The sequence below is a fragment of the Amphiprion ocellaris genome, chromosome 20, assembly GCF_022539595.1.
Source record: "Amphiprion ocellaris isolate individual 3 ecotype Okinawa chromosome 20, ASM2253959v1, whole genome shotgun sequence".
NCBI classification, from domain to species: domain Eukaryota; kingdom Metazoa; phylum Chordata; class Actinopteri; family Pomacentridae; genus Amphiprion; species Amphiprion ocellaris.
The window spans coordinates 20,302,973-20,316,698 of record NC_072785.1 but is presented as its reverse complement, the minus strand read 5'-3'; the positions used below and the strand labels follow the sequence as shown (position 1 = coordinate 20,316,698).

Here is a 13,726-nt window from a genome sequence, read left to right as displayed (position 1 = left end):
TCGTTCAAAAGAATTGAATCGTTCAGAACATCACGTGACTGAAACCTTCCAGAGTCGACATAAAGCCCCGGTGCAGCCGTTAGCTCGCCTCCATTTGATCGACGACGACTAAACGTTGAACTCTGAGGAAGAAGCTACAATTTCGAAAACTATTTGACTACAAATCAGTAAATTACAGCAGTTTACGTTCTGTTTCGTGAAACTGTATTGTAATACGTTTTCACAAGTGATATTTTTATTCGGTTATATCGTTTATATCGACGTTAACAGAAGAGCGGTTTCCAGCTACAATCGACCTGGTAAGTCTTTACAACGGCAGCTAGCATAGCATGTTATGTCGATGAATCATGTGCAGACAGTGGATTTTATCGGCTTTGTGAATAATAACGTGTTCTCCGTGCATTTGTAAGGTTTGTGTCAACTGTATTTTCAACCGCACGCCAAAGGTTTGGTTTTTAAATGCTTTTAGAGTGATACCAGACGTTAGCTTAAGCTAGCCGAGTTAGCCTCAGCTTGCGTCACTGTGGAAATTTCCATTACGGCCCAGTCAGCCATTGCAGTTACGCAACGTGTCTGTGTTCTGTGGAGCAGCACTGAGAAAACAGTTATGCAACAGCAGCTATAGGCTTACATAGAATCTAACTGGTATTTCCAAAGCGTATCTATAAAATATTTTCAGATTTCCTTTGTTAGAGTGACTATTGCTGTACCAGATCAGTTAAAATCATAGGTTAAGATTTGCTAACGGTAAATGCGAATTTTTTTCACTTTTTTCCCCCTCAAATATTCATGCTTTTTTTTCTCATTTCAGCCTGTGGCAGAAAACAAAACAATGGCCAAGGAAGCAGCCTCACACTCTGAGATGGCTCATGCTCGTCAGACGGATGGCATCAATGTGATCTTTGACAAGGAGAGCCCTTGCTCATCTCACTCTCGTTCTCAATCCAGAAGCAGCTCTGCCAGCAGCCGCTCCTCTGGCAATTCCAGGGGACGTGACACCCGCAGGAGACATAACAGGTCCTCATCTTCATCTAGCAGCTCACCCTCTTCTCGCTCCAGGTCTCGCTCTCACCCTCGTTGCCACAGACCATCCTCCTGTTGTCGCTGTGATGACCATCGCAGATATGGCCGTGGTCGTGACCGCTGTTCACCGCCACGACGATACAGGGCATACTCCCGCTCCTACAGCCGCTCACGTTCACCAGACAGTTACTCAAGTCGCAGACGCTATAGGTTCCACTACAGGTCCAGGTCCCGGTCCAGGTCACCCAGCCGCTGGAGTAGGGAGAGGAGACATGTGCGCCAGTACAGATCAAGATTTCCCCCATCCCCACCCAAATCTTACAGGAGCCGGTCGAGATCCAGATCATCTGGACACTCTGCCAGTTTGAGTTTGCATGGTAAGTCGAATAGATGAAATGTTGGAACAGTCGTTACTGTTTGTATTTTTAGAGAGGCAGACTTTGTCGGGATAAAAAGGTTAAACTGTACAACTGATGAATTTTTTCTCTCAAATTATGTGTTCCCCAGATAAAAAAGCACTCCTCGAAGCGGCGAAGTCCAATGCCATGAAGATATTGGGAGTGGAGAAGCTAGACCTACCTGAGAGTGTGAAGCCTATCCTATCAGAGCAGTCAGCAGAGTCCGAACGGGTGTCACCAGAGCCAGAGACAAGGGTGAGACAAGGCCCAAAAAAGACTGCATCACAGGTGGGTGTCTGAGCATGAATGTTAGTTGTAGGTGGAGCACAGCACACGGTAAAGATGAGGCTTTCTCGTAAGAGTCTAATTAAAGGCCTAGCAGTATTTTTACCATCTTGTCTTGGATATAATGACAAAGCAAGAGGTGTTGAGAACTTCAGGAATAGCTAATAGCTTTTCATACAACTTGTGCATAACGGTGCACTGACAGTTATTTTTACCACACGGGACATTGATTCATAGATTTTAAACTTTAAAGGTTATTTTTTTTTACCAAAACTTTATTTTTTTAAAGAATGACATTTCTCCTAGTAGTCTGACCATTTTACATTTCAGCAAACTCTACAGTTGTCTTCTGATTTGCTTGAGGCCTGTGTTGTGTTGCATTTCCTGTCTTGTGTTAACCTTTGGACCCATGAGGGAACACACATACTCTCTGTATTTATTCCTGTCTTCATAGATAACATGACAGTGGTCTCCTTCACTCATCGGCACCTGGGATTAAAGGGCTGTCATGTGACTTGGGTGACGACATATTTGTTTGCGTGAAAGGTTAACTGATAACTCTTGAAATGTTCACAATGTGTCATTATCAACTAGAGGTTACACTAACACAGATGTAGATTGCCACGTTATGCAAACATTCCATACAACTGCTAATTACACACATAGATGCACTCTTGATGATGATACACAAGCAATTCAGATATTATCTCAGCTTTATATAGATACAACGTAGAATTTTGACATTCCAAATGTATTTATCCTTGCAGTTGAAATGGGTCGTTATTTAGCAGAATCCACCACTTGCTGATGGAGCGCAGGCGTGTGGACTGGGTTATAGTGACTATTCCTGTCAAGAGAACTAAAAACAGATGAAGAACTCCTCTCCGTATGCCAAAGATAAGTTGGTACACAAGACGTGTGCTAATTTGCTGGGAAACCTGCGTCACCATCATTATGCCACTGTAGACAGAGAAGCCAACCTTTTTACAGTTGATCTTTTGTTTACATTTTTTGTTTTATCCTGTTTCAAGGCCAGTCCTTGAAGCATTCATTAAGTGGTTGGGAGGGGCTGCATGAGTGCTGCAGTTTGTTGAAGATAATGCTTAAAATACTGTTTATTTGTACAATAGAAATGCTTAACAGTATTGGTAGAAGAACTTGTAATCCATACTTATGAACTTCACAAACAGTCAAAGCTCACTCAAGCCCTAGTTTCATGCTCATGATTAACTATGCACATTTTTCTTGTTTTTGGAACAGAGCAGCGACGTGGAGTCTGATGACATGTCCAGCCCAAACACATCCCCAAAAAGAAAGATCATCTCTTTCAGCATTAATGTAAGTCACTTTAATTACAGTTAATTTTTACAACCTAACAAAGCTGAACATTATCCTGAATGTCTTCTAACATTTGAATTTATTTGTCGTTCCAGAATTCTGTGGCTAAACCAACTGTGGTAGCTCCATCTTGTGCTAAGGTAACTCCCAGAGTGGACAGCTATGAAAGCAGGAAGCCCTACGGCCACTGGGTTCCAGTCAGATCAGGCAGAACCTCCAATACACGCAAACACACTCTGACCAAGTCACATTAGTGTGGCAGAATACATGGACAATGTAAATACTGTAAATATTTTGTACAAATCCTGATTTGTCCTTTCACGGTCGACATTTTCTTTCAGATGTTAAAGGTATAAGTGGGAAGAAGTGAAGAATTCGTTCAGGTGGGATTATTTCTTTCCCTTTGTGGTGTTTATAAGTTCAATAAAGATATTCCATTAAAAAATCCTGATTGTTTCTGTCGGTTATTTTGTGAGTCATCACATAAGTCACAGATTGCATTCAGTTTGGGGAAAGCAGTTTCAGAAGTTCGGAGTATATTCAGCACTGGGACACACGGTGTAAATACACAGTTGACACACTTTGTGATGCAGTGTCTCTCAAAGGAAAAACATTTTCATCAATTGAAAATGAATAAGTATCCATAACAGTGAGCACAGGTATATAGACTTGGTGTTTAGGGAGGACATAAAGGTAGCACATTGATGTCAAGGCTAATCAGTGCAGGATTTACTTCATGACTCGTGCAGTTTACAGTAAAAGTATTGTTGAGGATACCTTTTTTTTATACGCTATTCATGGGTTACGGGGTTTTGGGTACAGTCAGTTGTACTCTGTGATGACCACATGGTGGCAGTATATTACATAGTTTGTGCATAACTTAATAAAAGCTCAGGGATGGTTTCTGTTCACATTTGTTTTGTTCTAGTGATGTATGATGGAAAGAACATTGCTCTGGGATATTTGAATAGAACAGAGCGATCATTTATAAAACTATTACCACCTGTGCATTTCCTGTTATGACCACCAAAATGTCGGCTTGAAGAAACATCCATTAAAAATATCATTTACAATCTGGAAATCACACACAACTTTTGCCAGTTGGACCTCAGGTGATCACGCATCACCTGTTCCTACAACTATCAGCTGACACAGAGCCTGAGCATGTTCCTTCTTGAGCAACCTGATAAACATCCTGCTGTTGTTCTACTTATCCTAAAGCTTGTGTCTATTAAGTGCGACAGCTTCTTGGCACATGGTAAAAAATACTAGTGAATTACTGCTAGAAGCTAACGTATCCACTGGGTAGTAATAAATTTAAATCAGACTGATATTGAGATACATGCCACAGTGTGTTGTAATAAAAAGGTAAAATCACAGTTTTGAACACGTCTTCCTGCCAGACTCTGTGTATCCTGCTGTAAACTGACCTGTATTTCTAATTTATTACTTTGATAGCACATGCAGATACTAACCAAAGAAGGTCTTGGAGCAAAAGTAATACTAGCAGAAGATTGTAAGTGTTGTTTACTTGATCCAAATCAGCTGCACTGATATTCACACATAGCAAGCTTTCACAGAAGGGTCTATCTGGTCACTCTTGCCTGACCCGCTGATTTCATATGAATATGCAATGTGTTGTTTTTGTAGTGCCACATAATCACATGCAAGCTAATATCAAAATGTTTCATGTTTATATGGCTTAAATTAAACCCATTTCACTTTACAAGATCAACCTGGCTGTGAAAAAGGTGTCAGACTACCTGTGAGACACAACAGTGAATTTATGTGTCGTTCATTATACAATTCCCAGCCAATATCCTCAGGCTAATCAGATAAGACTACAAAAATATCACAACCATAAACCTGAAGGTTTAATCCACTCCACCCCCTAACAGCTCTACAACAGAGTCGGATATCAAAGGCATCTGAAAACCTGCCCAGCCCTTCATCTGCAGAGCATAAACATGCGTCATGGCGTCTTTGAACAGTGTCTTTTGAGAACATCCCATAAATACATTCTTTGAGCTTCACAAAGAGGATTGACTCATCCAGATGCAATGTAATTCAAATAAAGACTGAGGTTAGTCTCATCCAATATTGGTATACCTCTCCCCACGCAACACAACAGCTGTCTGTCCTGTAGAGGGCGCAACACCACCATATCCTAATGGGAGACTAGCATGGGAACCTGTTTGCATGTCTCCTCTCCAGTCACAAGGCTTTCCTGGTTATGTCCCAGCTTTGGGCAATTTAGTACTGAGATGCAGATAAATGAATACATTGAATTACTCAGTTGTTTCCCCTTATCTCTGTGCACTTCCACTCCAGCATTCTTTTGGCTGACATCTTCTGCTAAACATGCCCCGAGGTGTGACAGCAGTTAGTGGTAGTTCATTCTCACGCTCAATATGTCTCCGTCATGAGACCACACGCAGTAAACCCACAGTAAAACTAACAAGTGTGCAATATAACGGCATAATTTGAAGTGGTTTATTTCAAAATAAGGATAATAACAGAGTTGTTTAAGCTTCTAATACTGTACAAAGCAACACTAAACATTACATCGCCTAAAGAAATTTACATTATCTTTCAGCTCAAGATAACATCAGCATGATATCAAAATGTTACAGACCACTGCCTTAGAAAATACACTCCGTTTTAGCTCGTAAACACATGTAGTCTTGGTTTGCAGCAAGAAGAAAAAAAGATGCATCCAAGACCCCGAAATGAAGACGAAGCTGAGGCAGTGAAGCACTGAGTTGACTGGACCCACTAGACAGCTGTTCCTCTCTCCAAGTTTTGTTTGATCTCTGCTGTGTATTTACCGTAGAAACGCTCCGCCTTCTTGTTGAACTTGGCATTCCTCTCGTTAATGTAGTCAATGTCGGCGTCGTCGTTGTAGGCCCTGCGTCGGCTGTACTTGGCCCGCTTCTCGATCCTGACAATCGCAAATAAAACCAGCTTAGAGAGGATTTCATAAACCAGTATGGCCATTATCCATGGCATATCCAGTAACAATAATTGGCTACAGGCAATAACTGGGGGGTATGCATTGAAATTTGGCAAGGAGAGTGGCAATGGAAAAACCACGCACACACACACACTTGCAGAGGAAAATACTGTCAATTTGTGAGCTGCTACTCTTGATTCACTGTGTCTTCAAAGCATTGTTGTGCGTCATTCCCTGGCAATCCAATCCTTGTCTAATGCCCCACAGTTGCATCTCTAACACAGGCCTTAGACTGTCTCAAATATAGAACAGCTCAGGGAAAGACCAGGCTAATCAAAGGAGAAACAGACTTCTGCAGCACAAACTGAACTTTCTGACACATTCCTGGCTTCATTATTGTCTTTAAATGTGGCATTCGGGCATTTGGACACAGCTCGCTTTCACATTAATGTTTGTTGAGCTTCATTCAGACATACCCACCACATTGATGGTATGAGCAGTATTTGTCATACACGAAATTTCCCTCGGGATTAATAAAGTACTTTGACCTTGACCTTGACGAGACTGGACAGTACATCAAGTGACATGATGCATAATAAAACACTGTTAAAAAAAATGCACTATGTAGCAAATACTTTAACTGTAGCTTATAAACTGTGGCTCTGTGCATGACAGCTCACCTGTCAGATGTGAAGAAAAGGATAATTTATAATTAGCAACAGTTGAAGTTACTGCCATTGTTCAACCTGCAATGCAACTCTCTCACAGGAGATGCTAATATGACGCCTGCTCTTGTTCACGGCTGCAGATATTTAATTAACTCAGAGGAAAGACTTCTACAGACAGCTAGAAGCAACAAACTAAACATCAGCTCCTTTTAAAACCTAGATTTCATAGATTATCAGTGAGGGTCATTATCTGATGTATTCTGTCTTCACTGCAGTAGTGTGACTCACTGGATGTAAATTGTGGGTGTAAGTCTGCCATTGGTTACTCATTTCAGGCTGCCTTTTCACTTTTTTCCTCTACTAGCTTGGTAGCGTTTTCAAAATCCGTCTAACAACTTACCACACTGAAAATAAAAAAAATTGATAGAAGTTTGCTAAACCACCCACCCACACTCACTTAAACACTTTATCTATGTATGGTAATCATTTGTTTGATATATGGTAATGTACAAAGTCTGTGTGATCAGAACACTCAGATATTCACATGAATTTTGATCCACTTTTGTAAGCTGTCAAAGCATTACCAAGTAAAAATAATACTGAACTGCTTCTTATCACCTGCTTACATCTGGATTTATAGTTTATTCTATTTCCTCCAATTAGATGGACTCTGGTTCTTACAGACGACTGTCTCACCTTGCCTCCACACTATAGTTGCGGTGTGCTGATGTTAAAAAAAGGACATTTTGAGATACATAGGGAAAAAAAAATACACATTTTGGGTTGTTTGAATTATCTAAGCCAATCATAATTACCAAGGTTGAACCAAAACAGTTCTCTATACCATCCACGCTTCTCTTAAACAAGGTCATGAGAATGAGCATTTTACACTCAACAAATTATCTTTCTTAAGTTCATTATTTTGCCTAAGTTTTCCATCCACCTTATTGTTTGTTACTAAGAACAGCCACAGAGAGTAAAGGAGCATCAGCCAGCACAAATATGTATCTTAGCAGTCTGGCCAGTGAGTAAAACTGGTACATAACGGGCAGCCTGACAGACAGAAAATTAAGTGAGAGTCAGTGAAGGAAATGTCATCTCTTTTATTAACTGCCCCCCCACCCCCAAGCATGACTTACTGCTTCTCAACATCCTCCACCATGCGGTCAATGCCCTCCTTTGTAGGAACATGGGTGCCATGGATGAGGCTATTGGATGTGGGGTAGAAGTCCTCACCACTGTGGAACACCAGCAAAACAATTAGAAATACACTACCACAAATAATCATCATTTAATATGCTTAAGCTGACTTCTATTCCATCATTGTGACAGCGGTCATCCTAATGAGATAGAATGACCTGGCTTTAGGGCCAATTGTGATGGTGCTTCCTTGCCGGTTCTGCATGTGGCAGCTTTTACGAGTGAAAACCCCTCAGGCACTGCATTCTTCTGTGACCTTAGCATGCATAACCTGCATTTACGCTTTAAAATCTTTAAATTATTTCTATAGAATGGAGCTATATCAATACGAAACCCAGTGCACATTGGGGGCTACATGAGTCAACACAGAGATAATGCTATATGCACATGTGATGTGTGAATTTAATGCTCATAATGGCTCGCTAAAGTTCACAATTCATTTTACTTGACGAGAAATTTCACAGTTACGGTCTTAGATAGCCATATGGATTTTTTTTTAATTGGCCTGTTGATGGGAATTCACAGATTTTTTTGATTCCACATCACATGTTTTCCCTTTTGAGCTGTCTGACTATCCAGATAAAGTATTAAAAGACACAAATACAGCATAGGAAGTCAGAATAGAGGCTTAACTGACCTTTCCTCCCTTTGCCTCTCGTAACTTTCCATGTCTGGTTTGATCTGCTTGGTGAGCCTCTGGTACTGACGGAGTTGGGCCTCAGCATAACCTGTAGTCCATTGTGTGTTTGTGAGACAGAGAGAAAAAAAATACAGTTATAATTAGCGGAACAAACAGCAAACAGGCACGAGGCTCAGCAACATAACCTGAAGCTGGTGAAGGAGGGATGAAGAGGCAACACTCTTCCTCCCTTCCTCTCTTGAAGACCCTCTGGTGATAATTTTCTCCTCAGAGGTTTTAATTCAGCTGAGGTTTTGATGCAACAGATGGCAGCCATATTTAGAAAGCACAGCAAGTCTTTTTTCAGTAGATTAAATTGGGAGCAGTTTGACATGATTAGTATCCAGGTCCTTATATGCAGCCAGTATCGCTCTGTAGTGTGCTACTACGTACCATTTTTACCATCTTTAATACCAACATCTGACCGTGTAATAGAGTGGAAAGTCTCTCTAATGATCACATGCTACAGCACAGTAAAACAAAATAGAAGACCAGTATCACAGTGCACCCCTTTCCTTAACTGTAAATTGTATTAAATTACAATTTACTAAATGAACAGGCTGAGGTTCTATAACGTGACAGGAAGGTTACTAGCGCCTAAAATAAAGCTGTTTGATCTAATCGCCTTTTAGTTCAATGCTACTTCCTCATGTAGCTGTGAACACTTGCAGAAGAATTCCAAAGTCAATGCTATAATTAAGCAATGAATATTTCAGTGTGTTCAACAATCATATTAGACAGGAAAGGGACAGAAACATCTTTTCCTCTATTTGATGAAGAAATGAGCAATTACATTAGATTTCCTATAACAGTTAAAGCTAAGTCTGCCGTCTTTAGTCTGTGCCTTCCACAGCTGCTTTTTTGTTCAACTGGATATGTGACTGGTGACAGCAAGTGCTGGGTAATCAAAAGATGGCATCCTTGTGGTTTCTCACACAGACAAGTTAGTTTTAATTAATTAATTAATTAATAATTTACTGACTAAAGAGCAGGGCGCTGTGACATTTTACCCCCAGCTCTTTTCCATCCTGTACTGAAAAGAGACACTTGGAAACTAAAACCCAAGGTCTTGCTAAGCATCATCTCTTCTGCTTTCTATTATGGAAGAAAAAACTGCATCAAACCACAAAATGTGAAAAAAGTGCAAAAACATCAACAAATGAAGAATCAAGCTGTGAGCTTCAGATAGTATGCAAACTGTACACTGAGCTGTAGGTACGGCATTTCAGTGAAAATGTTGTGACAAGATGCTGTACCGCACTAGCCTACAAAACCACAGACAAAGCTGTCAAGGTACACAAACACATTTTCAGTCTGTTAGTTCACTGAAAGCTACTGGCTGACGAGCAAAGAGGTAAACAGACTTGGTCGCCTTTATCAGAGGACAAAACATCTGTAATTTTCATTTCATATGTTGAACCTAAAGTAATCAACAAAATAAAAAAGACACTATCACATCATCTCTTGGCAAAGAGTTACACTACTTACTAATATGGATGCCACAATACTAGAACTTTGGCAGTTCACTACTAAGAACACTGAAATTCTTCGTGAAATCTGTGTTGATCTGCCTTGTGGTGCTGTCTCCTCTTTTCAACATCCTCCTCATGCTGATATTGTAAAAAGATCATTTGGAAAACCACAGAAGCTGCCGTACATGGTGTGCCCACACACACTTGCTTTGAGGTGTTTCCTCTGATATTTACAAATGTGACACTTTTTTGGAAACTTTGGTCTGTCATCATCGACTCAACCACTAAATATCTCCATACAAAAAATTTGCAGTGTTTTTGTGTTTTCCCACCCGACAAGTCACTACGTATGTGTTACTCCACCTGGACTTGCCAGCATCATTCCAGAAAAATCATAGAAACAGAGCAGGAGAGTAATAGTCTGGCCAGTCGGAAGTTGAACCTTGAACTTGGCTACTGTGTCTATCACCCATGGAGTAAGTGCTCCAATAATTTGACCATAGAGTCACCACTTGTTCTTGCTTAAGCACCCATCTCACAACCCACAAAGCGCCTGTAACCAAAGACTGCAACAATACATGTGTGTCTGGAAGGGAGCTGCTAACCTGCAAATCCTGTGTCTGGATTCTTCTTCTTTTTCTTCCTCTCCCATCGCTCTGCATCATCAGCAGTGATTTCCAGCAGTTTCACTCTGTCATAGTCCTCCCCTCGAGCAGCACAGTCCTGAGAGTCAAAAATTATTTTCAAATAAGTACAAAGGAGGACAAAATGTACAGAACTGTGCAGTAAGTTTTAGGCACTAATGTTCCCTACATTTGATCTAATCCCTAATTACATTTGCAGTGTAATAATGGGCCATTTATCAAACTACAGTCACAAAAAACTATATTCAGTGACAAAAACAAGCTGTCCAGCAACAAATGGTCCCATGGAGCCTGGTGTCTACTGACCTTTAATGCGCTAGTAGTTTGTGTACGTATTGTATGCTACATAAACTGAAAACCCATGAATTTTAGGAAATGCAGAATTTGTGAAAATGATCCAGTGAACTTTTTTGATGTGCTATTTCAAGAGTTAACTTGACAGAATTTCAGTTTGGACCACATTTCAATAGTAGACAAAAATCATGATATGATCATATTTTTTTTTCTTCAAATTTCTGCCCGGGAAAACTCAAGGTTTTAGTTTTACACATAGGAACTAATTTATTTACATCAATTTCCTACATTTGCAGTACTTGTATGTATTAGTATCAGAAAATAAACTCATCAACATTTTGATGCTGACCTATAATAAACAACAATATCACCCAGCTTCTACACAGGTAGATCAATGTGGTGAGCAAAAGGTAACTCTGAACCTACAACCCTGCTAGCTGTTGACATATGATCATAAATCTTTTCAGAAACATCTAATCACCTTTCAGGACATGCATTTACGCGAGTAATGTACAGTTTCTAAGCACAAAAAGTAACGATTATTTGCCTTTTTCTTTTGATCTACAGCAAGCTCCCACTCCAGTCGGGCTTTCTTAGCCTCCCAGTTAGCGGGCAGTTTCAGCCTCTTGTCCTCCTCCACAACCTCCTGATGATTAAGCTTCCGTGCTTCATTCTGCAGAGAATAATAACACAGAATGACACGTTGTACAAGTAGCCATATGCAAGTGGGTCTATCAGAAAAAACAACGTGAGCATTGACTGATCTAGTCCAGTAGATGTACCTAAACATGATGAGTTCTTGGAATCAAAACAGATACTACCTAAATTTTAAAAAAAAATTTTTACAGTTCATCAGTACCCCCTTTGTTCAATAATAAAAAGAAATCACAGCTGTGTGTGTGTGCAACTTGTCACCAACCCGTTTGAAATGTAACTCTCGAAATTTTCGAAGTCTCGCTTCTCTCTTCTGTGACGCGAGAGATTCGGTCGGTTCCTCTTCAGTGGCTGTGACAGACTCCTGTAAATACAATTACCATTATCTATGGGTAATACGAAGCAAAATTACACTGTCTGTATAATTATTATTACTGTATTGACCGAGAACAGCCTACTAAAGACAAATCAGCCGTAGACACGTGGCTTGTACAATATTAGACAGCGGTAAGTTAACTCGAGAAGATAACGTAAATGAGCATACATGCTAACAGCGGTTAGCAACAACAACACAAGCCTGTAAACAACGAGGGTAGAACTAAAAGACAGTCTCTGTCAGCAAAATTAAACAGGGCTATTCTGGAGAATTGTATTTAACGAGCATATTTTGCCACCTCCCCAAGATAAATGTACAGTTAGACGTTAAAATGTTGAAAATGCTAACCTCGCTACAGGACGCCATTGTTGTGATGTGCTGAGGAAGAAGACCGGAATGACGACATTCATACCGGATATTACGACACATATATCCAGTTACACTCAGCCATGCTGCAATAAAAACATAAATAATTAAAAAAAAAAAAAAAAGAAAGAAAAAAACCAATAATGAATATTTATATAATAAATTTAAAATAATATATCATTCAAGCCACTTTCTTAATAGTTAATAGAAGTTGAAAGAAAAGCGCTCTTGAAAGTTTTATTTTCTGTATCAGAAACAAAGAAATCATCCTGTTTTGTGATTTGTCATCATTCCTAAAAAATTTTTTTTTAAACTTTTCGAAGTTATTGGAATCATGCGAGCTGTGAGCCTTTCACATTTTTATTTATTTATTTATTTTTACCTGATAAAGACAAACTCAAGTGGTACTGCAATCTTCAGTAAATGTGCCTCATTTAATAGCTTGTTAACTTGATCAACTTGTATTTTTAATAAAAAATGACAATAATAATATATATTTTTAGTAATTTAATACAAGCTAGTAGCAGAATACATCAGTCAAAGTCATCTTCATGTATAGATTGCAGTACTTACAAAACTTATAGTTGCAGCAGACCCACAGGTTCTTGTTATCTTGTGTCAAAAATTCTGATTAAAATATGATATTTCTAATTGCTTTAAAATTTCACTCAATTGTAAACATTCTGTCACAATCATCCTGGGGGTCCCAACCCCTATTATGAGAACCACTGCACGATATAGTCACACTCGACGTGACCGTATAGAAAAAAGTGGCCATTTCTGAGCACCATCCTTTGTTACACTTTAATGACACTCCTTTCATACACAATGACAAGCTGTGATACACTCTGAGAAAAACGGTTAGTCTAAAACCCTTACCTGACAGAGCATAAGACATAGACATAACCGCAAAATTTCTTCAGGGATAGATTAAAAGCGACCGAACCCCCCCCCCCCCCCCAAAAAAAAAAAACAAAAAAAACAAAAAACTGGCGCAACATATACTAAAAGATCTATGCTGCTGATAATTAAATGTCACAGAGTCTAACAGAGATCTTTTTCAGGCACTGACAAATGGATCGTTCTGCCTCAACTCATCGAAAGCCCATGTGACCATCTTCAAATTGACAGTTTTTTTTTAAAGTGGTGAATATCAATTGAGTTGACCATGTGTAAAATCTGGGGTCATCGATGAAAAAAATTCCTAACGAATGCTGGGGGTCATGTAGATTTTTGCATCTTTCTTCGCTCCAATCTGTGGATCAGTGTTTGAAGTGCAATAACTTAGGAAATAATGTAGCTAGAATCCAGAGAATTTGTGTCCTCACTGATATATGCATATGGTCTGCAATGGTACAACCGTACGTTGATAGAAT

The 13,726-nt window shown here is 39.6% G+C and overlaps 2 protein-coding genes across 2 annotated transcripts; one reads left to right on the top strand and one right to left on the bottom strand.

The window, feature by feature from the left end:
* Positions 1-75: 75 nt before the first annotated feature.
* Positions 76-3,298, top strand: rsrp1 (arginine/serine-rich protein 1). Its single transcript, XM_023279354.3, has 5 exons — positions 76-299; positions 812-1,400; positions 1,531-1,709; positions 2,967-3,044; positions 3,140-3,298. Exons 2-5 carry the CDS (start codon positions 833-835, stop codon positions 3,296-3,298), a joined length of 984 nt encoding a protein of 327 aa, XP_023135122.1. The 5' UTR covers positions 76-299; positions 812-832.
* Positions 1,961-12,393, bottom strand: syf2 (SYF2 pre-mRNA-splicing factor). The gene is made up of 7 exons (XM_023279355.3): positions 12,333-12,393; positions 11,874-11,972; positions 11,502-11,627; positions 10,622-10,739; positions 8,503-8,593; positions 7,805-7,903; positions 1,961-5,985 (listed from the first exon to the last, which is right to left on the bottom strand). The coding sequence occupies exons 1-7, from the start codon at positions 12,348-12,350 to the stop codon at positions 5,820-5,822; spliced, it is 717 nt and encodes a 238-aa protein (XP_023135123.3). The 5' UTR covers positions 12,351-12,393; the 3' UTR covers positions 1,961-5,819.
* Positions 12,394-13,726: the final 1,333 nt, after the last annotated feature.